This window comes from Amblyraja radiata, chromosome 9 (assembly GCF_010909765.2).
Source record: "Amblyraja radiata isolate CabotCenter1 chromosome 9, sAmbRad1.1.pri, whole genome shotgun sequence".
Taxonomy (NCBI): Eukaryota; Metazoa; Chordata; class Chondrichthyes; order Rajiformes; family Rajidae; genus Amblyraja; species Amblyraja radiata.
This window is the reverse complement of record NC_045964.1, coordinates 51,874,567-51,902,474: the sequence shown is the minus strand read 5'-3', so window position 1 is coordinate 51,902,474 and position 27,908 is coordinate 51,874,567. Positions and strand designations below refer to the sequence as shown.

At 42.1% G+C, this 27,908-nt stretch overlaps 1 protein-coding gene across 4 annotated transcripts in view; it reads left to right on the top strand.

Moving 5' to 3' along the window:
* Nucleotides 1–11,296: 11,296 nt before the first annotated feature.
* c9h14orf39 (chromosome 9 C14orf39 homolog) overlaps nt 11,297–27,908 on the top strand; it is a 58,338-nt gene continuing 41,726 nt past the window's right edge. For 3 of the 4 annotated variants that reach the window (XM_033027417.1, XM_033027415.1, XM_033027418.1), the window contains exons 1-8: nt 11,297–11,337; nt 16,456–16,512; nt 17,005–17,061; nt 17,845–17,971; nt 22,261–22,350; nt 23,339–23,416; nt 26,847–27,034; nt 27,145–27,187. In XM_033027417.1, the coding sequence (XP_032883308.1) occupies nt 16,461–16,512; nt 17,005–17,061; nt 17,845–17,971; nt 22,261–22,350; nt 23,339–23,416; nt 26,847–27,034; nt 27,145–27,187 (635 nt within the window). In that variant the 5' untranslated portion in view covers nt 11,297–11,337; nt 16,456–16,460. The remainder of the gene's footprint in view (nt 11,338–16,455; nt 16,513–17,004; nt 17,062–17,844; nt 17,972–22,260; nt 22,351–23,338; nt 23,417–26,846; nt 27,035–27,144; nt 27,188–27,908) is intronic. The other variant, XM_033027416.1, reaches the window with a different exon arrangement.

Sequence of the window (27,908 nt, the reverse complement as noted above, 5' to 3'; positions counted from 1 at the left end):
TTTTTGCCCCTTCAGCTCCCTCTTGTATTTACCTTCGTTTTTATCTATCTTCTGGACTGTAAAGTTAGATAACTGTGCCTCACGGTCACCCCGACTGGCACAGTTATTTACAGCTCAAAAACGGTCCGTTTTCGCGGTTTTTAACGGGTGTGAAAGTGCGCGTTTTCAGCATCACTAACATGTACCGGAAGTGACGCTTGTACCCCAGTTGGATTTTGCGGTCACGTGGGTGAGGATCTATGCTCCAGTGACCTTTCATGAAATCACCCTATTGATATGACCTACAAAGGGAAAATGCGCACTGTCCAATGCCAGAGCAGTTATACTTATGATTTGTTTGAAACACGCATCACGTAGTTAGAAGACCAGAGGGCGGAGGTTTGCTATATTTTAATTGAATTTACTGCCAGGTCTACACACTACGGGGAGACGGGAGACTAAATCTTTGAATGTGGACGGATGTCTCCGCTCCTGCTCGTTCTAAGCGGAATATATTTTTAGTTGCCTTTCAAGCCGGGCTTTGGTTTTATTCCTTGTTTTTGTTTATTCACACACACTTTTCGTGTGTGAGAAGTCCATGCCGGGTGCCGGCTGGCCGCAGCCGCTGTTCTCTCACATCAGTTGCGCATCGGATTGTTGGGAGACGGAGCTCACGGTTCGCCTCCTGAGCTGCTTTGGTGCCCTGGCGTGAGTTGAGATGGAGGGAGGTTGGGGTGGGGAAATTGCGCAGGCGTCATTAATCTGTCTGGGGTGACAAGGGTCTTGGGTTAGGCTGGGATCATTCTCTGCTCTCATCTCTCTCTTTCTGTGTGTGCATTAGCAGGGGGAAGAGCGGTCTAACTCACTGGGGTACAAGACCTCTGTCGCCTGCCCCTTGCAACCATCAAATTGTTTGTTCCTTTGGTGCGCCTCATCTGCCCTACTCCCATCCCAGCTCTGCCCCAGCTCTCTGCCCCATTCTCTTGGAAATGTTGCTTTCCCCGCTGTAACAAGGAGGGGTCCGGCTGGCTGGCTTGGTGGGTGGGTGGGCAGGGAGGGGGAGTGGGTACAAACCACCAAATCCATTCTCAAAGGTCGGGCAGAGCCGTGTAGAACTCACGTTTCTCTCTGCTTCATATACGTGGGAATTCCCTCAGTATGGTTACTCAACGGGACAGGCAGCATCTCTGGAGAGAAGGAATGGGTGACGGGATGACGTTTCCAAAATTCTACTGTGTCTTTGTGTTACTCCAGCACTGTGTGTTCACTTTTTGTCAACCAGCATCTGCCCTTTCTTGTGTATGACATTATTTGTATCAGTGGCAGTTGATTGTTGCTCCCTTCAGTTTCCCTGGGGGTCGGGACGGGACTGGAGTTGGGAGGGAAAGGTGGGGGGGAAGGGGAGCCCTTCCAATTGCTAGGATTCTAACTGATTCACCTCTACCCCATTGCAGACATTCGACTTTGTCTCTGGAACTGGTGTGCTATAATGCTCAGAACTATATTCTCCACACTACCCTTTCCTTTGCTCTACCTATTTTAGGCGAGCCTGGTTTGATTGCATTTATTCATGTTAATCCTTTGTGTCTTGCTGACACTGAAAAAGGGTGCAAGATTCTTTAGACTCATCATTTAGCCGTTGAATAACTATTAACTGGGTTCCTGCTTAATTAATGTTTCTATACTTAGCTGACTCGATTCAATTTCAATAGGTTTGTTTTTATCTGTATACTGGGTCAAGGGATGAACCATGGACATATGAACATTCAAATTGTGAGCCTTCTCGAACCACTTCTCACATTGGTCACAAGCAAATTCAAGTTCAGCTTCTGCCCTGTGCTTGGTCATATGGTATTACAAGGATGTTCTTTGCCTGCACTGGAAACCATAAACTTCACACTGCAAAGGTTTTGCTCCAGTATGGCGCATTTGATGAACTGATAGGTGTTTCTGCTGTTTGAAAGTTTTAGGCTGTGGGCCGAGGAGCTTTATTCCAGTGTTTCGTGACCCAAGTCTCAGAACTACATGAAATTGTCACATATTGTGTAAAAAAACTATATAAATCACCCCTGAAACTCGTCATGAACAGGACTTGCACATTTTAATTAAATTAGAGAAAAAATTGAAACATTTCGGGTATTTTTAGTCCAATCAAAGCACGTTTAACATTGAGTTGTCTGCCAGTTGGCCAATCACGCGCTTTGTTTCAGGCTAGCACACATCATAGCTGAGAGGGCTTCACTGATGCCTGTTTTACTGGAGATTCTGATGAAGGTTCTTTGTCGTGGAAACTTGCAGCAGGGTAATTGAATTTAGTGAGAAAAGCATTAAGTCTGAAAAATGTGCAGCTAAGTGGATAGAAGTGGAAGAAAGTCTTGAAAGCAAAGTCCCTGCTGAGCACAAATTTGTGAAACTTTGTGAATCAACTCAAACTGAAAGGTAAGATCTAAAGTCTGAATGTATGAAAATTAATCTGTATGGACTTTAATTAATTTAATTGCACCCTTTATAATGTGAAAACATGTGATTTGGAGGCTGTACATTCACTCATTCATTCACTCACTCATTCATTCCTTCATTCATTCATTCACTCACTCATTTATTCCTTCATTAACTCACTGACTCACTCACTCATTCATTCATTCATTCATTCATGAAGTTGAGGGCCTAAACTATATGTATCAATAACAAGGTAAATTAAACATTTTCACTAATACCAGCTTGTTGTAGAGTAATAAGTCTTAATCATCTAATCTCGGAGCTGCCTGCGATAACTTACCGGGAAAAGGTGCTCCGATCGCGGGGCCTATGTATTTAACATAGTGAAGCTGCGGTCTCAATTAAACAGCGGCCGATTCGCGAACGCGGAGCCGCGGATCTTCTCCGTAGGCGGGGGGGGGGGGGGGGGGGGGGGGGGTACATAGTGCCGTCCGTAGCGGCCGTTTCCAGGAAAACGGAGGAATATATCTATCTGGAATATATATAGGTATAATATATAATATTATTATACCTATATTACTATCTGGAATATATATATAATATTATTATACCTATATTACTATCTGGAATATATATAGGTATAATATATTATATTATTATACCAATATTACTATCTGGAATAGATATAGTTATAATAATATAATATATTATATTATTATATATATATTATATCATTATACCTATATTACTATCTGGAATATATATAGGTATAATAATATATAATATAATATTATTATACCTAAATTACTATCTGGAATATATATAGGTATAATGATATATAGTTTAAATGGACTGCAACACGGAAATAGGCTGCCCATCGTGTAATATGGGCATTGGCCACTAGACGGCGCTTACTTTCCCGATCTCATTTTCTAATTAGTTTAATTAATTAATGTGCAACTTTCGGCAATGACGAGTTATGACTTCCTTCTCAATTATATTTCATCTAAATCTGTGGAAAATTTCATGTAGTTTGGTGACTTGGGTCACGAAAACTGATTTCTAGACACATTTTTGATGCTCGGCCCACAGCCTATTTGTCCACATTCATCACAAATGTAGTTTCTTTTCACAAATGGAGTTGTTGTTTCTCCCAAGTTGTCCATCAGCATGTGAAACCAGCATTCTTCTTCCTTCTCCATCAATGCCAACTGGCTGTCTGATTTATCCCAACTCAGCTCCTCACTTTGATCCCGGCTGGGATTTACCTCAATCCAGTTCTGTATCTGTTGCACTCCAAAATCAAGGCTTTTCAACTCCACAACCTGATTACTCTGCTTCAGCTGTTGTGTGATGGCAGCGAGATGGTCATTTTCAGACTGGGCTTCGGTGAGCACATTTCTTATCTGTTTCAGCTCGGTCTGTAGCTCTGATTGGTTGGAATTCAGAAGACTGAGGGGGGATCTTATAGAAACTTACAAAATTCTTAAGGGGTTGGACAGGCTAGATGCAGGAAGATTATTCCCGATGTTGGGGACGTCCAGAACTAGGGGTCACAGTTTAAGGATCAGAGGGATGACTTTTAGGACCGAGATGAGGAAATCATTTTTTACACAGAGAGTGGTGAATCTGTGGAATTCTCTGCCACAGAAGGTAGTTGAGGCCAGTTCATTGGCTATATTTAAGAGGGAGTTAGATGTGGCCCTTGTGGCTAAAGGGATCAGGGGGTATGGAGAGAAGGCAGGGATGGGATACTGAGTTGGATGAACAGCCATGATCATATCAAATAGCGGTGCAGGCTCGAAGGGCCGAATGGCCTACTCCTGCACCTATTTTCTATGTTTCTATGTATAAGCTGCCACCTTTTTCTGGTTACTTCAAGAACCTGTGGTAATGGATCCATCTTGGTCAGTGTTATAAACGTAAGGACAGTTGTCAGCCTTATTAAGGACGTCTTGGTGCAGGGGTGTTTCCCCAAGTCCAGTCCATCTGGGACAACCTCAGGATAAAAAGTAGGGTCAATAGCCCCATTGTCCTTTCTTGGTTCTCCTCCATTTATAGTCAATCGTTTCAGATGTCTCCAACAGGGGTAATCATCAATCTTCATGGCGGTTGGTGTCGTAGTAGCACCTGGTACAGTCCCCTCCAACACAGTCCCAATTTCGTCCGATCCCAGTACCTTATCAGTACGTAGTCTCCCAGTAGTATGGACTGTGTCTGTGTTCAACTGGCAGTGACTTCTGCATTTTCAACCCCTGTGAACGCAAGACTGACATGGTTCTGCTTAATTGCTTTGCGTATGTAATTAATCCATTGCTGTGGGCCTGTAGTTCATAACTAACTTCCACACTCTTTAGTGTCCTCTTCATTCCCTCCACTAATTCAGAATTCTACGGGTGGTGGGGGATGTTAGATCACTCTTTAACTACCTACAAGGCAGACCCTTTAAAAATAGATCATTTTAAAAAAAATTTTTTTTTTAAATATTCCCAATTGTTCCCATCCAACTCCCCAAATTTACAATTTCAAATTAACAGATTTTGTTCTGAGATAAAGGCATCTCCAATCTCATCTAACACATCGACCTGGATGCCACATGGCCATCGTGGAATATTATCATTCCCTCCAAGCTGGTTACCAAACTCGCAGAACTGGGTCTCTGCGCATCCCTCTACAATTGGATCCTCGACTTCCTCATCCACAGACCACAGTCTGTTCGTATTGGTGGAAATGTGTCAGACCCGATAACAATCAGCACGGGAGCACCTCAAGGCTATGTGCTCAGTCCCCTGCTGTACTCACTCTATACTCATGACTGCATAGCCAGTCATAGTGCGAACTCCATCATCAAGTTCGCTGACGACACCACTATTGTGGGACGTATCACTAATGGGGATGAGTCAGAGTATAGAAGAGAGATCGAGCAACTGTCCATATGATGCCAGCACAATAACCTGGCCCTCAACACCAGCAAAACCAAGGAACTGATCGTGGACTTTGGTAGGAATAGGATGGGGACCCACAGTCCCGTTTATATCAACTGGTCGATGGTTGAAAGGGTCAAGAGCTTCAAATTCCTGGGCGTGAACATCTCTGAAGATCTTTCCTGGTCCGAGAACACTGATGCAATTATCAAGAAAGCTCATCAGTGCCACTACTTCTTGAGAAGATTACGGAGAGTCGGTTTGTCAAGGACGACTCTCTCTAACTTCTACAGTGCACAGTAGAGAGCATGCTGACCGGTTGCATCGTGGCTTGGTTCAGCAACTTGAGCGCCCTGGAGAGGAAGTGACTACAAAAAGTAGTAAACACTGCCCAGTCCATCATCGGCTCTGACCTCCCTTCCATCGAGGGGATCTATCGCAGTTGCTGCCTCAAAAAGGCTGGCAGCATCATCAAGGACCCACACCATCCTGGCCACACACTCATTTATCTGCAACCTTCTGGTAGAAGGTACAGGTGCCTGAAGACTTCAATGACCAGGTTCAGGAATAGCTACTTCCCCACAGCCATCAGGCTATTAAACTTGGCTCGGACAAAACTCTGAACATTAATAACCCATTATCTGTTATTTGCACATCATCAGTTTATTTATTCATGTGTTTTGTAGTCAATGCCTACTATGTTCTGTTGTGCTGAAGCACAGCAAGAATTTCATTGTCCTATCAGGGACACATGACAATAAACTCACTTGAACTTGAGGTCTCTATTTGAACTTAATTCAAAAGGTAAGTGTAAACAAGTGCACGGACACTATATGGTGTATAAGTCAGCTTTAATCAATAATTTGGGAATTAATAAGCTTTGGCTTCTTCCTGCTCCTTTTCGGACACATACGATTTCATTTATTTATAGATATTGTTTATGACACTTTATAAATATTCTTGTTTTGTTTTTTGTATGCCGTTTCACACTTGCTTTTAATTCTTTTATTCTGTTCGAAATAAAGAATTAAATAAATAAATAAATAGATCATCAGTCATAGTGGCACAGTACAATACATGTTAGTTCAACTCTACCACTAGTGCGACTACGTAATATAGGAAGTGAGTGTTAATATGAAGGCTTTGTGTCTCAATGCAAGGAGGCTTTGTGTCTCAATGCAAGGAGCATTCGTAATAAGGTGGATGAGTTGAATGTGCAGATAGCTATTAATGATTATGATATAGTTGGGGTCACGGGTGACCAAGGCTGGGAGCTGAACATCCAGGGATATTCAATATTCAGGAGGGATAGACACAAAGGAAAAGGAGGTGGGGTAGCGTTACTGGTTTGAGAGGAGATTAACGCAATGAAAAGGAAGGACATTAGCTTGGAGGATGTGGAATCGGTATGGGTAGAGCTGCGAAACACTAAGGGGCTGAAAACGCTAGTGGGTGTTGTGTGCAGGCCACCTAACAGTAGTAGTGGAGTTGGGGATGGCATCAAACAGGAAATTAGAAATGCGTGCAACAAAGGTAAAACAGTTATAATGGGTGACTTCAATCTACATATAGATTGGGTGAATCAAATTGGCAGGGGTGCTGAGGAAGAGGATTTCTCGGAATGTATGCGGGATAGTTTTCTAAACCAACATGTAGAGGAACCAACGAGAGAGCAGGCTATTCTAGACTGGGTATTGAGTAATGAGGAAGGGTTAGTTAGCAGTCTTGTTGTGCCATAATGTGGTTGAGATTTTCATTAGGATGGAGAGTGACATTGTTAATTCAGAAACAAGGGTCCTGAACTTAAAGAAAGGTAACTTTAAGGGTATGAGACGTGAATTGGCCAAGATTGACTGGCAATTGATTCTTAAAGGGTTGACGGTGGATATGCAATGGAAGGCATTTAAAGACTGCATGGATGAACTACAACAATTGTTCATCCCAGTTTGGCAAAAGAATAAATCAGGGAAGGTAGTGCATCCGTGGATAACAAGGGAAATCAGGGATAGTATCAAAACAAAAGATGAAGCATACAAATTAGCCAGAAAAAGCAGCCTACCAGAGGACTGGGAGAAATTCAGAGTCCAGCAGAGGAGGACAAAGGGCTTAATTAGGAAAGGGAAAATAGATTATGAAAGAAAACTGGCAGGGAACATAAAAACTGACTGCAAAAGTTTTTATAGGTATGTGAAGAGAAAGAGATTAGTTAAAACAAATGTAGGTCCCTTGCAGTCAGAAACAGGTGAATTTATCATGGGGAACAAGGACATGGCAGACCAATTGAATAACTACTTTGGTTCCGTCTTCACTAAGGAAGACATAAATAATCTGCCGGAAATAGCAGGGGACTGGGGGACAAATGAGATGGAGGAACTGGGTGAAATCCAGGTTAGCCGGGAAGTGTTGTGAGGTAAATTGAATGGTTTAAAGGACGATAAATCCCCAGGGCCAGATAGGCTGCATCCCAGAGTACTTAAGGAAGTAGCCCCAGAAATAGTGGATGCATTAGTGATAATTTTTCAAAACTCTTTAGATTCTGGAGTAGTTCCTGAGGATTGGAGGGTAGCTAAGGTAACCCCACTTTTTAAAAAGGGAGGGAGAGAGAAAACGGGGAATTACAGACCAGTTAGTCTAACATCGGTAGTGGGGAAACTGCTAGAGTCAGTTATTAAAGATGGGATAGCAGCACATTTGGAAAGTGGTGAAATCATTGGACAAAGTCAGCATGGATTTATGAAAGCTAAATCATGTCTGATGAATCTTATAGAATTTTTCGAGGATGTAACTAGTAGAGTGGCTAAGGGAGAACCGGTGGATGTGATATATCTGGACTTTCAGAAGGCTTTCGACAAAGTCCCACATAAGAGATTAGTATACAAATCCTGGAGATGAACGGCAGGGCGAGCATGCAGGTCCAGGGGCACTGGGGAGCGGGGGAGCGGAATATTGCGGGGAATGCATGCCGGGGTCAGGTGGTCGTGGAATGACAACAGCAGCAGGCATCTTGAAAACCAACGGCGGGGCATGAGGACCGGGAGGAGCTGGTCGCGGCTGAGACACAGGCAGAAGATGTTGGCGGCTGCGTCGGTAAAGAGCACCATCGACGTTGACAAGGTAGGAACGAGGTTCCTTGGATTCCTCAACGAAACCCAGTCTGGTATGTCCAACTGCCGTCTGCAGGCGAACCACTTGGCCTTGCAGCAACGGTTTAAGTGGTTTGCTGGACTTGTCATAGGAGCGTTCCTGAACATCATGTTTTTCCTCAATGCGCTTTTGGTCCGCAGCTGGTTTGAGCACCCGTGGCTTCAGCTGTTGCTGGGCAACAGGGAGCTGTGGCCTTGTCATGCGAGATATCAGGCGCTGGGCGGGAGAGCCCAGGACGCTATCCCTAGAGATGTTTCTAAGGTTTAACAGATCTAGGTAGACATTGGATTTGGCAAGATGTGAATGTTTCATCAGCTGCTTTGCACTCCTGACAGCATGTTCAGCGAGGCCGTTGGATTGAGGGTATTCGGGGCTGGTGAAATGTTGAAAGTTCCATTGTCTCGCAAAGTGCTTAAAAGCTTGACTGGTGCATTGTCTTCCGTTGTCAGTTTGCAGTTTGACCGGTACATCAAATACAGAAAAATGTCTCTGAAGCTTATGTATCACCATCTCAGACATAATGGTAGGCAGCAGATCAAGTTCAAACCAATTGGAATAGGAATCGACTAGAACTAGGTAGTGCTTGCCGTGCCATTCGAAAATGTCCACAGCGAGGGAGATCCAGGGTAGTGCAGTAGAGGCTGTTTCTGTTGGTGGGGCGCCAAGCTGTGGAGCAGGATGTTATTTTGTCACATATGTGTTTGACCATTCCTGGCCAGTAAAACATGCTTTGGGCACGGGCGAGCGTAGCCTCAGTACCTGGGTGACCGTTGTGGACGTCTTTGTAGTATTCTTCTTGCAGAGATGAGGGTATCACAACTTTGTGGCCCTTGACAACGATCCCATCTTGTATCACCAGTTCATTGCGAACTAGGAAGAATGGCTGTACCGGTAGTGGTGTGCTGGATCGTTTCGTAGGCCAACCCCGTTTGATAATGGAGGAGAGCAGCTGCAGCTTTCTGTCAGCTGCTGTGTGCTCCACAAGGCTAAGCAGGCGTTCCGTTGGGATGAAATCGACTTTAAGCACGGCGAGCTCTTCACACTCAAACGAGTGTTGTTCATCAGACGCCCGTGGCGCTCGAGAGAGAGTGTTGGCGATGAGCATATCTTTGCCCTTTTTGTAGACAATCTGGAAATCAAAGCGCTGGAGCTGCATCATCATGCGCTGCAATCGTGCAGGTGCTGCGTGACTAGACTTATTCAGGATGGTGACCAGGGGTTGGTGGTTGGTTTCAATTGTGAAAGTTTTCCCGAAGATAAAGTCTCTGAACTTGGAACATGCAAAAACGACCGCTAGCAGCTCCTTTTCGATCTGAGCATATCACTGTGGATGGTAGATTCGTCTTGCGAGCTAATTGTCTCTGTGTCGTGGGTGGCTTCAAACTGTTCGAGTGAGTCAAAGAATGTTGGGTATGGCTGAAGCGGGTGGAGATTAGACTCTGACTTCGAATTACGGTTCCCACGAGAACGGCAGAAGGCAGCAGTGGTTACGTTTCTTGCAGTAATTGCAAGGCTTTCTGTTTGAGTTTGAATATCATCAGTTACTTTGTTGAAAACCTGCAAGTTATTCCCTAATATTTTGCCACATTCCTCAATGGAAGTGATAGCTTGTGGGAAGTTTGCAAAATTGGAAGCAATAAACACAAGATCACGGTGGAGGGACTTTTTCCTGCATGATTTCACTGACGATCCTGACTGCAGCAGATTCTTCTTCTTCAAAACAGTTGACGATTTCTTTTAACTTTTCAAAATTTGCAGCTTAGTAAAGTACACCAGATTCATGTACCCCACCTAGTCAAAACGGGCTGAGGAGGTAGCGGAATCTCGAGTGCCATTTCCTTGAACAACTGCACGAGGGTGCTTTGAGGAAGATTTTCTTGACATTGGAAACTAAGCGATTGACATTTGGAAACAAGCTACGTATGTGCTTGGCAATTCTATGAAGTCCTTGAGCTAAGCATGTCAAATGCAACATTTTGGGGAATAAAACTTTAAGTCACAAACAGAAGAACATTCTCGTGTTTTGTACCTTCTGGCCAAAGTACAGCAAGTGAAGATGTAAACAACTGAGCAATAGTTAAGCTCTTTGACTTCTCCAATACTTCAGATGTCAACAAATACTCCTTTGATGGTTGACCTGCCTCTAGTATACCGATGACCAGATTGGCAACATATCTCCCCACAGCATCGGTTGTCTCGTCTATTGAGATCCATATTTTGTTGCATGCAACTTCATCTCTAATTTTCTACACAATAATGTTGAAGTTGCTGTCAACATAATATTTCCGTAATGATGACTTGCTTGGTATATGTTCCTCTGTGTATTTCTCGAAAAAACCTCTGAGAGATTTGTTTTCCAATTTCCACAGTGGAATTCCAGCATCAATGAATGACTTGCACAGATCACTCGAAGACTCAGATTTGCGACTGGAGCCAGCAGTAAATGTAGTGAGCAGACAAGCTTGGGTATTTCGCTTGGGTAGTCTACATCCCAGCGGTATCAACATTAACTTCTCTAATTTTAGATAGTCCTTATCTTCTCCCTCCTCCCCCTTTCCAGCTCTCCTTCTAGTCCTACTGTCTCCGCTTCTTCCTTACTTTTTCCCCGCCCCCCCCACACATCAGTCTGAAGAAGGGTCTCGACCCAAAACGTCGCATATTCTTTCTCTCCATAGATGCTGCCTCACCTGCTGAGTTTCTCAGCATTTTTCATCCACCTTTGATTTTTCCAGCATCTGCAGTTCTTTCTTAAATAGATCTTGGAGAAGACTGAGCCAGCGGGCAGCGGCATGAACGAATGAATGACCGACGGTGGCGCCCCAGGTTTCGCCCCGGTGTTGGAAGTTTTCTTGTAGGTTATACTATGTTAACACGTTAATAATAACATTAATTAACGTGTTAACATCGAAAGTGTCATTGTAATCACGGTACAACTAGAGAAAATAGCATGACCTTTTAGCAAAATGGCAAAAAAGGGCTGATTTACGCTTTCGATCGTGAAAAAGGCATTATCCTGGTGAAATCATTAAAAAAGGCATTATCCTGGTGAAATCATTAAAAAAGGCATTATCCTGGTGAAATCATCAAAAAAGGCATGAAGGCATGGCAAAATCCTGGCTCTAGTCATCATCAATATTCCTAAGCGACCTCCTCAAAAAAACTCATGTGAGACAGGATTTCTCCTGCATAAAACCAATTGACTGCTTCTAATCAGACCCTGCTTTTCCACATAAACATAAATCATGCTATTTAGAATTTCTCCCAATATTTTCCTATTGTTTAAAGGCCCATTGGTCTGTAGGTTTCTAGTCCATTCCGACTGCCCTTTTGAATAAGGGAGCAACATTAGCTAGAATCAAATCATGTGGTTATGAAGATGCAAAAATCTCCATTGGATCCCCAGCAAACTCCTCCCCTTGCTTCCATTGGCATCCTGGAATAGATCTGATTAGGCCCTGGGGATGCATCCACCTTAAGGGGTGCCAATCTAGAAACATAGAAAATAGGTGCAGGAGGAGGCCATTCGGCCCTTCGAGCCAGCACCGCCATTCATTGTGATCATGGCTGATCACTAACACTGATCACTAATCTCTAATACTTCCTCATTTCTAATACAGAAGTATTCCAGAATATAAATCGATCCCTCTCTCAATTTTCCATCTTCCACATGCTACTGCTTGGTAAATACTGATGAGAAGGATTAATTTAGGATTGTGTTTATAACCCCTGGCTCCATTTATAAATTTCTGTTTTGGTCCCTATGGTGACCTACTCAAAACGAAATACCCACACCTGACATATGTTTCGTTCTGATTTCTGCTCACACCTTCAGCATCCTTTGTTAACCAAGGTACCCTGATTTTTTTGTATTTGCTCAATACCCTTACAGGGATGTTATTTCTGAACTCCTCCTATGTCCATTCTTTAGCCCCTACATCTGATGTTCTTATCGCCTCATTATTAGCGGCTACCAATCTCCTTTCACCAGGTCGTGGCTTTTACAGTTAAAATCCAGTTTTCTCCATTGACACTTCAACGACCTGCTCAGTCCCAGTCCCAAGACAAGGTCGAGCATGCGAAGATTAACTTAGCCTTTTATCCTGTTTGTACCATCACAACTAAAGGCGCTAGCATTAAGTCCTGCTTTCTTTCACCTCTTCCTCCATTTGCACCGACTCTTGCATCAGTAATCGTCTGATCTAATCTCCTCACTAACAAGGCCCGGATAGGATAAGCCAGTGATGCCACTGTTCATCACCACTGCTCCTATTTTTGCAGTAATATTAGCCTGATAGATATTATCCGTAATATTGCTCAAATTGAAAATAAATACGACTTTTGTTCATGAATTTCACGACCCCAACTTCATAAACCTATTGCAATCACCACCATGCCTGATCTCAGACCAGGAATGGAGGGAGAGAAAGAGAGGAGTGGGGGGTGCTAACAGAGACAGCGTTATTCCAGCATTTTGTGCCTTCTCTCCAGAAATGCTGCTTGTCCCGCTGAGTTACACTTGCATTATGTGTCTATCTTCAGTGTAAACAAGCATTTGCAGTTCCTTCCTACACATTTTATCTGCTTCACCGCTAAATCTCCTCAAGGTATGCCTACTCTGAAGAAGGGTCTCGACCCGAAACGTCACCCATTCCTTCTCTCTCCCAGTGTCCCGCTGAGTTACTCTAGCATTTTGTGTCTACCTACTTTGAAGAAGTACTTCTCTCCCGGAGGAGAGTTCTGCAACGCCCTCTGCTCGCTGCTCCCCTTGGCTTCTGTGATTACCCCTGGTCTCCAGCTCATCGTCTGCCTTTGACCTAAGATAGACACAAGATGCTGGAGTAACTCAGCGGGACGGGCAGCATCGCTGGAGAGTATTTCGTCTGTTCGACCTGTCGTTTTCACACCGTACCCTTCCATATCTCTCGTCTCCCTCTCCCCTGACATCAGTCTGAAGAAGGATCTCGACCCCAAACGCCGCTGATTCCTTCTCTCCAGAGATTTCGCCCAAAGCTCCTCTGTAACCTTTGATGATGCTACCTGTCCCGCTGAGTTACACCGTCGCCCGCCAGCCGATGGAGGCTCAAGCACGTGGTCGGCGCGCGGCGGGATCTTTGGTTTTGAATTCCTGCGCGCGGCGCCCCGCGGCTGCCGCCGACCAACGGTTGCGTTCAAAGATCTTTGGTTGCGAGATCGTGCTCGTGCTCGCGCTCGCGCCCACAACGGTTCCAAAACACGTCGGTCGGAGCAGCGACGACGGTCCGAGCGCCATTTCTCAGACCTGCGGTATCCTCCAGGTTCTCAATGTATAGATTCTTACACCAGACGGGACCTTTCCCTGAACAAATGCACACCGCCTGTCCCTGAGTTATCTCTACCTTTCTGGATTAGGATTCATAGTTCTTGTCCAAAAATGCGGCGAACTATATTGGAGAGGAAATCACTTATCCGTGCTCTCTCTCTTGCGTCATAATGAATCGGAATCTCGATGAAATCTGTGTCATTTTCTTCGCTTCTATTCTCACAAAAAAAATCACCCCCCACCCAGAACAAAGGTGGGGATGTCCTTATCCCCATCTTCCACCAGATTTGTCCACATTTGTGGACGTCCCCAGTAATTCCAGTCCATTGAATGTAATCCCTCCCCACCCAATTTAATCAGAGGAGGTCTGTGCCTTCTGTGCTGTACCAATCTCTTCCATCTCCCACCAACACCTCTCCCTCTCTTCACACCTCCCCATGCAATCACAGCAGATGCACATCTTGTCCTTTACTTCCATTTTTTCCCATCATCCATAGATTAAAAAAATCCTTCTGGCAATTTACTTGATTTACTATACATTATTTGATGTTCATGATGTGATCTCTATATTGGAGAAATCATGAACAAGGGTGACACTGAGCTGGTTGCCTGCCAGTTAGGCGGATGCAAAGACGACAACCAAGTTTTCTGAACTGATTTATTAACACAATAGGGGGGTTGCAAGTAAGGTCACTGGGTAATAGGGCTTGACGCACGGAGCCGCTCAATCCATCTGGAGGACATCCGTAACTTCCGGTATATGTTATTAATGCAAGAAACGCGTACTTTCCTACCTGTTAAAAACCGCCAAAATGTTGAATTTTTGCGCTGAAAAAAATTGTGGAAGTTCGGGGTAAGTGTGAGAGACATGTACCCAACTTTAGAATTCCAAAAGTGAAGCAAAATGAAGGTGAAGAGAAGCGAGAGCTGAAGGGACAACAGCAGCTAAAGTGCTTGGTGAACAATGGCTGTGCAGATATCGGAATTGAAAATATTAGGAATTATCGCGTTTGCTCACTGCATTTCATCAACAGTAAGGCATTATTTGTGTTTTTTCTTGATTCCTTTGGTATCTAAAAAGTCTCAGAAGTGATAAATCTGGCTGTAAATTTTTCTTCAGATGCGTTTTCATTTTGTATGTAAAAACTCACTTGAGAACCATGGGCGATTTAAAAAATTTACAGCCAGATTTATCACTTCTGAATCTTTTTAGATGCCAAAGGAATCAAGAAAAAACACAAATAATGCCTTAGTTGATGAAATGCAGTGAGCAAACGGCCAATGTTAGCCAAGCACTCTGGCTGTTGTTGTCCCTTCAGCTCTCGCTTCTATCTACCGTCATTTCTCCTCACTTTTGGAATTCTGAAGTAGGCTAAATGTCTCTCACGCTTATCCCTATAATTATTTACAGCGTAAAGATGGACAATTTCGGCGGGTTTTAACGGGCCCGCTAAGCTGGAAACAATGGTAAGTGCTTACCTGCAGTTCATCGCGTGTACTCCACTTGGTGTAACGTAGCAACAGTACGGGTCATGGGTCGTGACCCGACTGGCGTGAAACCTCCCTATAGCTCATTGGCATACAAGTCTCTGCAAACACGTCTGACCACAACAGCGAAACCGCGCGAAAAACAGCAGCCCCTCCCGAGTCACGTGAACACGGCTTCCGAACGCCGGGTTCGATATCTGCGTGCGCCATCAGGTGCCGTTACACCAGCTTAATTCTTCATCACTTGTACTCTAACCCCCATCTTTGCATCGTGGTCCATTAAAATCTAAAATAAGCTCAAGGAACACACCTTCTGATTTTGATAATTACAGCCTTTAGCTTAGCGCTGAATTCAACAGTAGCAGAAATTCAGCCTTTCCATTCATTTATCTCATCTTTCCAATGTTTAGCCTTGAATCACATTTCAGATTTGGCTCCTCCAGGCACACTTTTATACTCTAGCACTATTATCACTTGCATTAAAATTGGATCCACCCTATTTTTTTCTCTTTGGCACCTTCACCTTTGTATGCGAATTGAAACTTATTTCATTTCTACCTTTGTTTAAGAAGGAACTGCAGATACTGGAAAATCGAAGGTAGACAAAAATGCTGGAGAAACTCAGCAGGTGAGGCAGCATCTAAGGATGCTGCCTCACCCGCTGAGTTTCTCCAGCATTTTTGTGGAGTAGCACACAAACTCATTACATTCTAAGACTAATTGAATCACAACTAATAAAATAAAGAATACAATTTAAAGTATGTCATTAACATTTAATATTTTAGTTTTCAGTTTTCAAAGTTATTCATGCTTATGTAAATTTGGCTAGTATTTCAGGTGGATCTAAGGATGCTGCCTCACCTGCTGAGTTTCTCCAGCATTTTTGTCTACCTGTCGAATACTTCTAGCATTTTTTATTTATATTTCTGCTTTCCAGAATCTGCAATATTTTGCTTTTAGATTGCTCGCAGCTCATGACATATTCAACTAAATTTTTTATTTAATATGTTTCTGATGAATTTACAGTTCATTAGCTCTGCCCCAGGGTTATCAATTTGAAATATTAATTCTGTTTTAACTTCTGAGCATTTCCAGTATTTTCCGTTTCTTTAAAGTAATATTATTTCTTTTGGAATATTGAATATTTTCAAGTTGTTAATTTGTTTTTTTCATGACTTTCAGGAGAGATGGATAATACAAATAAGCTAACGACTCTGGATAAGATTTTACTGAAACTAGGTAAGAATGTTCAATTTGTGCCTTACATGCACTTTTAAGGCACCCTCAGGAGAACTTTGAAATGTAATTACTGTTCTGATGTAGAAAAAAATGGCACCTAATTTGAACATCGCAAATTGCTCTAAGATGGCAAAATGATAATAAATAACATTATTTTAGTGATGTGGGTCGATGGATAAATATTTGTAAAGATGTCGGTGATTAATTTTCAGCTGTCTTCAAATTATGGTCACATGATCTTTTTATATTTATCCATGTAAGTAGATTTCTTTAAAGTCTTATCCAAAAGGCAGTCTCTGACACTGCAGTATACCATCACAGAAATCTTTAGGCGTGATTTTTGTAGTGGAGTAGCACACAAACTCATTACATTCTAAGACTAATTGAATCACAACTAATAAAATAAAGAATACAATTTAAAGTATGTCATTAACATTTAATATTTTAGTTTTCAGTTTTCAAAGTTATTCATGCTTATGTAAATTTGGCTAGTATTTCAGGTGGATCAAGGTTCACAACGGCAAAAAGGAGTTAAGGAACAGATTCAGAGTAAGTATTAATTATCAATGAAAATACACTAGAATGCAAGGATAGTTTATTATTTGGGGATCTAAGCAAAAATCTTTGCTCAACAAAAGCATGTCGATCAGCTTTCTAATCTTGTTGAAGTGATGTAGAAGTACTTTAAATCAGCTGGAAGGCAATCTCTTGCTGAACAAAGTGCCCTTGTTAGAATCATGTTTACAGTTCTCCATGTACTTGGTGTGGAATGACCTTGTGTGGAAAATACAATTCTGAATGAAATCTGCAGTTACATTCTACTGTTTGGCATTAATTTATAAGCAAATGCTAAAGTTGGAAAATATAGATCCATGCTTTTTTCCATCGTCTGAGCATCTTCATCGAACAAGATATTGGACATAAATTATTTTCAATATTATGGAATTAACTTTGGTAATTTGGAAATAATGATTCATGTAATTAATCAAAAGCAATAAATGCTGGATATTATGAAATGTTGATAACAATAAAAAAGGGAAAAGTAGGATTGTTCTGAAGTTGAAATTATTCAGCAATTACTCAACAACTACAATACTATCACTATCATGAAGTGACCAGTGCAACCGTTGTAGGCAAATTGCATCCGAAGATTGGCATCAAAATATAATTATGAATTTTGCAGTTGTTAACCGTAGAATTATTCTGTGCAAACTGAATTGTTTTGATGGTAGCATTATAAGATAAAACAGGCTTCGTTGAACTTCAGAACAAATTAATAAACATAAAAATTAATAGATTTTTCAATTCTATCTTGTCTTGTGTGTTTTCTAGTACATTCTGTAAACATACTAAAAAAGAGGGAACATATTGATAACCTGCTTGCGAAAAGTCGCCAGCTTGATGATGAAGTTAATCGAATGCAGAAGATAAGTACACATGCCATAGAGAACTTTAAAGTGTAAGAATTTTTTTTTAAATCAAGCTTCAAATACAATGAAATACTTATAGAATAATAAACACTAATTGTGTGATGCACTACGAATAGATTGGAGGGTTAATAGGACAATTTTCAACTCAAATCCTCAAATAGAGGTTTCAGAGGTTTCCCTAACATCATAGGGCTAGAATGGATGAAGAATGATTCATGTACAATCTAAAATTTAAAAAATGTTCATCATTCTGAAAATCCAATTATATGAAATCTGGAAATAGTAAGAATAAAGCTGCACTCTGCAACTGTAGCCATGAAATTTATTGATACTTACAAAATGCAATATTGATCACTAATTTCCATTGGGGAAGGAATAGTGATCAAGATTGCATTTTGTAAGTATTCAGACTTATGTGACTCCAGACCTATGATGGTGGCAGGCCCTTAATTATCTCTTTAGTTCAGAAACTATGATTGTATAAAGAAGTTTAGAACCATCCAATAGCAGTCAGTAATCAACCTTCAAGTAGCTGATGATCTATTCAAATAATGTTAATTGTAGGAATACGTTGTGGCACATGTATTGTATTTTGTGCTCTGCAAGTACCACATGGTATGCCACAATACCACAGCATTTTGTGCTGTGCAAGTACCACACACTTTTGTCTCAAGTCTCTGGACATCTACATCTTCCTGCTGTCTAAAGCTTTTCTTCTGCCAGTCAACCACCAAGCCAAATTTTATATTACCAGCAAATGTTTTCCTTACGGTCTCAGTGTGTATGTATAAGACATTAGTTATATGCCAAAAAGCAAGGAACAAAATACTAAGACCTGTAGAACCATACTGGTAACAATATTCAAGGCGCAAAGTCTCTTTACTGCAAAGTGGCATGCAGACAGTAAAAATGGCAGGCAGACAAATCCAGGGCAAAAATCAAAAAGGGACACTTTTCAACATTATTGTATAAGGGGTAAGAGTGTTGTAAAAATCCTGGGATGAGCTGAACATCCAGGGATATTCAATATTCAGGAGGGATAGACAGAAAGGAAAAGGAGGTGGGGTAGTGTTGCTGGTTAGAGAGGAGATTAACGCAATAGAAAGGAAGGACATTAGCTTGGAGGATGTGGAATCGATATGGGTAGAGCTGCGAAACACTAAGAGGCAGAAAACGCTAGTGGGAGTTGTGTACAGGCCACCTAACAGTAGTAGTGGAGTTGGGGATGGCATCAAACAAGAAATTAGAAATGCGTGCAACAAAGGTAAAACAGTTAACAGGTGACTTCAATCGACATATAGATTGGGTGAATCAAATTGGCAGGGGTGCTGAGGAAGAGGATTTCTTGGAATGTATGCGGGATAGTTTTCTAAACCAACATGTAGAGAAACCAACGAGAGAGCAGGCTATTCTAGACTGGGTATTGAGTAATGAGGAAGGATTAGTTAGCAGTCTTGTTGTGCGTGGCCCCTTGGGCAAGAGTGACAGTAATATGGTTGAGTTCTTCATTAGGATGGAGAGTGACATATTAATTCAGAAACAAGGGTTCTGAACTTAAAGAAAGGTAACTTTGAGGGTATGAGGCGTGAATTGGCCAAGATAGACTGGCAATTGATTCTTAAAGGGTTGACGGTGGATATGCAATGGAAGGCATTTAAAGACTGCATGGATGAACTACAACAATTGTTCATCCCAGTTTGGTAAAAGAATAAATCAGGGATGGTAGTGCATCTGTGGATAACAAGGGTAATCAGGGATAGTATCAAAACAAAAGATGAAGCATACAAATTAGCCAGAAAAAGCGATGAATCCCCAGGGCCAGATAGGCTGCATCCCAGAGTACTTAAGGAAGTAGCTCCAGAAATAGTGGATGCATTAGTGATAATTTTTCAAAACTCTTTAGATTCTGGAGTAGTTCCTGAGGATTGGAGGGTAGCTAATGTAACCCCACTTTTTAAAAACGGAGGGAGAGAGAAAACGGGGAATTACAGACCAGTTAGTCTAACATCGGTAGTGGGGAAAATGCTAGAGTCAGTTATTAAAGATGGGATAGCAGCACATTTGGAAAGTGGTGAAATCATTGGACAAAGTTAGCATGGATTTATGAAAGCTAAATCATGTCTGATGAATCTTATAGAATTTTTTGAGTATGTAACTAGTAGAGTGGATAAGGGAGAACCAGTGGATGTGTTATATCTGGACTTTCAGAAGGCTTTCGACAAGGTCCCACATAAGAGATTAGTATGCAAATGTAAAGCACACGGTATTGGGGGTTCAGTATTGATGTGGATAGAGAACTGGCTGGCAGACAGGAAGCAAAGAGTAGGAGTAAACGGGTCCTTTTCAGAATGGCAGGCAGTGAATAGTGGGGCACCGCAAGGCTCAGTGCTGGGACCCCAGCTATTTACAATATATATTAATGATTTGGACGAGGGAATTGAATGCAACATCTCCATGTTTGCGGATGACACGAAGCTGGGGGGCAGTGTTAGCTGTGAGGAGGATGCTAGGAGGCTGCAAGGTGACTTGGATAGGTTGGGTGAGTGGGCAAATGCATGGCAGATGCAGTATAATGTGGATAAATGTGAGGTTATCCACTTTGGTGGCAAGAACAGGAAAGTAGACTATTATTTGAATGGTGGCCTATTAGGAAAAGGGGAGATGCAACGAGACCTGGGTGTCATGGTACACCAGTCATTGAAAGTAGGCATGCAGGTGCAGCAGGCAGTGAAAAAAGCGAATGGTATGTTAGCATTCATAGCAAAAGGATTTGAGTATAGGAGCAGGGAGGTTCTACTGCAGTTGTACAGGGCCTTGGTGAGACCACACCTGGAGTATTGTGTACAGTTTTGGTCTCCTAATCTGAGGAAAGACATTCTTGCCATAGAGGGAGTACAGAGAAGGTTCACCAGACTGAATCCTGGGATGACAGGACTTTCATATGAAGAAAGATTGGATAGACTCGGCTTGTACTCGCTAGAATTTAGATGATAGAGGGGGGATCTTATAGAAACTTACAAAATTATTAAGGGGTTGGGCAGGCTAGATGCAGGAAGATTGTTCCTGATGTTGGGAAGTCCAAAACAAGTGGTCACAGTTTAAGGATGAGGGGGAAGTCTTTTAGGACCGAGATGAGAATTCTTTTTTTCACACAGACAGTGGTGAATCTCTGGAATTCTCTGCCACAGAAGGTAGTTGAGCCCAGTTCATTGGCTATATTTAAGAGGGAGTTAGATGTGGCCCTTGTGGCTAAAGAGATCAGGGGGTATGGAGAGAAGGCAGGTACAGGATACTGAGTTGGATGATCAGCCATGATCATATTGAATGGCGGTGCAGGCTCGAAGGGCCGAATGGCCTACTCCACCTATTTTCTATGTTCTCTACCATTTGCAATATTTACCATTTGCATTCTGCCATCTAGCCATTTTTAAACCATATTTAACATTCATCCTTGAATCCCAGAGGCTTTTACTTTTTGATTAGGCTCATTATATGGAATTTATCAAAAGCCTCACTAAACTCCTAGTTGACTCCACAAACATATTGGTCTTAACGGCATGCAAAACCCCTGATTACTTCTTCTCTTTCTATGTTTATCCCATGAATATTTCACACTCTTCATCTTTAGCATTGTTATTATTTACATTCTTTAATAAAACTCCTTTTTACTCCTGGCCATTCAACTGCATCACCCCCGACAATAATAATGAAGGAATATTGTGCTCAGCCATTTTATTGAGAGTGATTGATGTTTCTGTTACAGAAGGTTGAGGCAGCAGCAGGAGAATGTGGCTACTAATGGCATACATCTTCTGGAAGTTCTATATTATGCTTGTTTGACCAAGACTATAATTAAGGAATGCTGCTCAACTTTAACCCACAAGTTTTGGGTTAATCTCCATTTTCAGTCATTTTCAAACTCATGGTGGCAATGGTATATGAAAATCAATGTTAAATTTCTCAAGGATTCGGAAAAGATTACTCTTCTCAGACAATGGGTCATAGAAATTCTGCTGATTCCCAAACCACCAGGAAGCAGAATGGTTTCATATAATTAGCAACAGTGCAGAGACTCCTGACACCCGGGAGCTAAATTAATCCTTGATCCTTAGTGACTACATAAGAAGACCTGTTATCCATTTGAACTTCAATGTGGCCCCAATCTGAATGTACTCTGATCTGCCTCCATTATAAGTATATCTTCCTTGACAAAGGGTCTCCTGGTGTGGACTAGCCAATGTCTTGGGCAGTTGGAACTAAAGATTAATATATTGTAATATGTTGAAATGTTTTCCTAATATCTCTTCTTGTGGATTAGGTGGAAGCCAACATGTTTACTTCTAACACAGCATGAAGAGAATTTTGAAAAGCAGCTTGTAGAACAGCATGCCTGTACTGTGAGAGATAAGTAAGCAATATAAATTCATAGAGTTAAACAGCACGGAAACAAGTCCCTTGGCCCAATTTATCCATGCGAACCAAGAGGTCCATTTACACTAATCCTGCATTTGTTCCGCATCCGTGCAAATCATTTCTATCCGTGTACCTGTACAAATAACGTACAAATCATATAATTGTACCTGCCTCCTACCACCTCCTCTGGCAGCTTATTCCATATACCCCACCACCTTCTGTCTGAAAATTTGTCCTACAAATCCCCTTTAAATATTTCCTCCCTCACCTTAAATCTCTGTCTTCTAGTGTTAGGGTCTCCTACACTTGGAAAAAGTGTCTGTCAATATCTATCCTATCTATGCCCCTCCATTAGGTTACCCCCTCAGCTTCCTTTGCCAGAGGGAAAACAGTCACATCCTAATCCTATCCAACTTCTTCTTACAATTCAAGTTCTCCAGTCCAGGCAACCTTCATATGAATTATTTCTGCACCCTCCCTACTTCAATGTTATACATTAATATCTTTAATTTACCCTGGCACTCTTTTGTGTTAGGTTTGGTAAGAATATCATGATCCAGACACAGATCCAGAATACTATAGTTTTTTTCCAGATATTTTTCCCACAATGATCCTATACATATCTGAACATTTTTATACATCTCTGTAGCTAACAACCCTTGGTTCACTTTGAGTAAATAAATATATTTGGGAGATTACCAGTGACAATAGATAATAGAACAGTTCGTTCAGCCATGGAGGGCAACATTTGGAAAGCTTTTTTTGTAGAGTTTTTAAGGACATAAAGAAGTAGAAAAGTGTAAATAGCATCAAGAGAGCTGAATGCTCTGTCACAAGAGATATTGGTATTGATTTATCTTTGTCACATGTATCAAGATAGAGTGAAAAACCTTGCTTTGCATGCTATCCATTCAAATCATAACCATGCATGAGTACGTCGTGCAAAAGAAAGAATAAACTGAGTGCAGAATATCGTGTTACAGCCACAAAGAAAGTTCAGATAGAAGACTGCAAGGGTTGCAACGAGGTATAATGGAAGACCGGGAATACATACTTAAGAGGTTTGTTCAAGTGTCTGATATCAGTGGGGAAGAAGCTGTTCATGAATCTGGTGGTATATGCTTTCAATCTTTCATATCTTCTGCCTGACGGGAGGGGAAAAGAGAGAATGACCAAGATATGAGCTGTCCTTGATTATGTTGGCTGCTCTCCTGAGGTAGTGTAAAGTATAAATGATGTCCACAACTCTCTGCAGTTTCTTACAGTCTTGGGCAGAGCAATTGCCATACCAAACTGTGATGCATTCCTTTAGGATACATTCTATGGTGCAAATGTAGAAATTGATATGTGTCTTAAGGGACCTGCTAAATTTCCATATTCTTCTGAAGAAGTAGAGGCATTAGTGTGTTTTCTTCTTTGTATTGTTGATGAGATTCGACCAGGTCAAATTGTTGGTAATATTTACACCTAAAAACTTGGAATTGTTGACCATCTCCACTTCAGCGCTGTTAATACAGATTGGGCCCTGTACTCCATTCCACTTCCTACAGTTAAGGGCCAGCAGTTTTGTTTTGGAGAAATTGTAGGAGAGCTTGGTGCTTCGACACCATGCCATGCAGCTCTCTATCTCCTTCCTGTACCCAGTGTCGACATTGTTCAAGATCCCGCCCCCCCTTATGGCAGTGTCATCTGCAAACCTGTAAATTAATTTAGAAAATAATTTTGGGAGAGCAAAGCATCAAGAAAGACTAAAGAGCAATCAGTATACATGAGAAGTAAGATTTTGGAAAATTGATGATAAAGTTGAGGATATTGAGAAATCTTAAGGACATGGACAAGGATTGTAAATGTAACATGATGAGTGATTAGGGAGAACCCATAGGTAATGAGTAATGATAATTTGTGACAGGAAATTGGTAAAGGCTAATATATAGACTCTTTGTTTTGGAGTTCCTGGAGAACGATGTGATTAATGAGAAAAATATATTCTTGTCCAGAGGCAGATAAGATGGATGGAGTAAGAGATAAAGGTAGAAGATCAATGACATTGCAAAATGAAAGTATGGTTTAATAGGATATTGCTCTTTATGTTCAACAGAATTTCAGGTTGAACAGAATTTCAGCTATCATATATTCGAGATCAGTCTATGAAATTGGCCAAGAAAGAGAATGGAGCTAATGGGAGTGGGATAATTAATCATAACCGGTCTTTCTGGAAGCTCATTCATCAAAAGTGACCATGTCTGTATGTGTTTCTATAAAAAAGTGTAGGAATGATCTAATATGATTGGGAATGTTTATGTGTATATGTTTTTGTGAAACAGTGCCATCTGAGTCACCAACTGTTCTCGGATACTCATCATCATTCCTTCACGGTACCCGGACGTGGCACTGACAGACAAGAAGCTGAAGCAAAGAAGTCAAAACCAAAGAACCGAGTGGAAACGAGGCCGAAACGCCAACAAGCTGAAAGAGTCCGAAGACGAAACGCCTACTAACCGAAAGAATCGGACGCCTAAATGCAAACCAACCGAAAGGGCGGGACGCCTAAAAGCCAACGAACCGAAAAGCTGCGTCGCCTAAAAGCAAACTTACCGAATGGCCGCTGTCGAAACGCCACCTACCCGAAATGCGGCATCACCTACAGGCCAAAGGACCGACTGCCGCTCAACAGAAAGGTTTAATAACGGACATGACATTGCCAGGGGGCGGGACATGGCCGCGATTGGTCCAGACCCCCGCGTCCATCACAACACAGTGAATGCATGAACATTGTCCCACAGGCTGGGTCACTGTGTGACAGCAGCCTCAATGGCCGGGCCACTGTGTGACAGCAGCCTCACCGGCTTGGTCACTGTGTGTCAGCGGTCTCACCAGCTCTGCCACTGTGCAGAGGCAGTCTCACTGGCTGGGTCACTGTGTGACAGCAGTCTCACGGGCTCGCTCACTGAGTGACAGCAGCCTCTCCGGCTGGGTCACTGTGTGACAGCAGCCTCACCAGCTGGGTCACTGTGTGGGGACAGCAGTCTCACCGACTGGGTCACTCTGTGATAGTAGTCTCACCAGCTGGGTCGCTGAGTGACAGCAGCCTCACTGGGCAGCATCTCTGGAGAGAAGGAATGGGTGGCGTTTCGGGTCGGGTCCAGAGATGTTGCCTGTTTTGTGCGTGGGAGTTTGGGTGCGTTCCGCAAGCACCGAGACGGTAATAAATAAAACGTCTGTCCCCGCGGCCGGGGTGAATCACCCGATGTGGGTGTCAAATTCCGGGGGTTGGAGGGGGGGGGAAATCACCCTGGTGTGGAGGTTGGGGTCCGATGGCGGTTAAAGACGGAGGAGAGAGAGAAGGAGGGGGGGGGGGAGAGAGAAGGGGGAGAGAGAGAAGGGAGGGAGAGAGGAGGGGAAGAGAGAGAAGAGTGGAGAGAGAGGAGGCGAAAGTGAAGAGCGGAGGAGAGAAGTGGAGAGAGAGAGAAGGGAGAGAGAGAGGGGGAGAGAGAAGGAAGAGAGAGAAGGGAGAGAGAGAGGGCGAGAGAGGGGGGAGAGAGAGAAGAGGGGAGAGAGAAGGGGGAGACGGGAGCGTGGGGTTCATTTTCCCACACAAGCCGTAGGTAACTGGGCAATCTAAACCCAAGCACCAAGTTGAAAGCGGCCGAAGGTGTACAGCCCCCACTCTCCCCACGGCCACCCTCCGCGGGCTGCGGGTCGGGTGGAGCGGAGGTATGGGACAATGTTCATGCCTTCACAGTGATGTGATGGACGCGGGGGTCTGGACCAATCATTGACAAGTCCCGCCCCCCGGCAACGTTATGTCCGTTATTGGATGTTTCTGTTGAGCGGCAGTCGGTTCGTTGGCCTGTAGGCGACGCCGCCTTTCGGGTAGGTGGTGTTTCGACAGAGTTGCCATTCGGTAAGTTTGCTTTTATGCTACGCAGTTTTTCAATTCGTTGGCTTTTAGGCGTCCCGCCCTTTCGGTTAGTTTGCATTTAGGCATCCCATCCTTTCGGTTAGTAGGCGCTTCGTCTTCCTAATCTTTCGGTTTATTGGCCTTTCGGCCTTGTTTCCATTCGGTTCTTTGGCTTCGACTTCTTTGCTTCGGTCTCTCGTCCGTCGGAGCCATGTCCGCACACGTTCCTTTACATCACTGAATTTTAATTCAGGAACTCACCACTTGAAACATTGTATTTGTATTTTCACCAGACGGACTACATTGATCCATGAAACACCACTTTCTCGAATACCATTGGGGATGGGGAATAAATAATAGCCTTTCTACTGATGTCTATACCCTGTAACAATTTAAAAAAAGACAAATATTGATTTATCTATTGTTTGAGAATGGGCTAGTGGAAAGTTTGTGTTTGAGACATACAGTAAGAAATAGATTTTATGTCTATTTTCAGAATATTTTATTGAATTATTATAACTATTGTTTGGCACATGCTTTGAGGTTTCATTGCTTAAGAGATATCTAACCCTCAAATAATATTTTTACAGGCAATTGTACCAGGATTATATAAAGCAATATAGAGATATTCTACAGCAACATCAATCTCAGTATTCTGAATTTCCACAAGCTAAGGAATTTTTAAAGAAAAAAGTAGAGTTGGAAGAAATTCGATGTAGAGTATTGGACTGCACTGAACAAATGAAACAAAAGACAGAGTTACTTGCAGAACTGCTAGGTAAATTAAAAAAAAAACTGACTAGTGTAGTGGAATTAGACTGAAAATCCTTCATTAGAAAATATATCTAATTTTAAGAAAAATAATTATATTTTTTGTCTATTTAACAGAGCCACCGTCTTTTGGATCGCTCCACGAATGGGCTTTAGAAATGTATCCACTACAATACTTTTTTAGTGCCATCTTTAATTGGTTTAGGTACTGTAGTGCATATAATGCCGTCAGTAGTCCATGTGGGGTGTATTTGGGATCAGAACAATGATTATAAAGTAACAGAGCAATAATTTCTTCACATAATAATTTGTTTGTACACTGCTATCTTTACTATTTATTTCATTCTTAACACAAGATTTTTTTTAATAAGATTGCATCATGATTTTATTGAAGTACTATTAATCATGGAATAATCAAATCTAGAAGTTAAGCATTGTTCCCAAACTTCAAATTAATTCTCCAAGCTATTAGCTGCACTATCCCTAATCAAATTTGATCTGGTAGATATTTCAATATATTTGGGCTGCTTTTTTCAGTCAAGAATATGATTTCAAAATTTAGTATTATTGTGATTACGAAAATCCAAATGGTTGTGAGCTACCAAAGGCACATTGACCTGGATTTTCCAGCAAAATCCTCATGAAACTGATAGGTCTTTCCAACAATGGTTCACCACAGTTCATAAAGAATTCTGCATTGGATCACAAATCTCCAGCAATTCCCCATCAAACTCTAACATCTGCCTATTGAATTTAGACAATATTAAATCTGTCACAAAAGCAGAAACCTGATTCATTATAGTAGAGAATTGCTGCGATGGGTAATGCAAGTATCGGGTAATGTGTTTTCTTGATTTAATTGAATTACTTATATGTTTTAA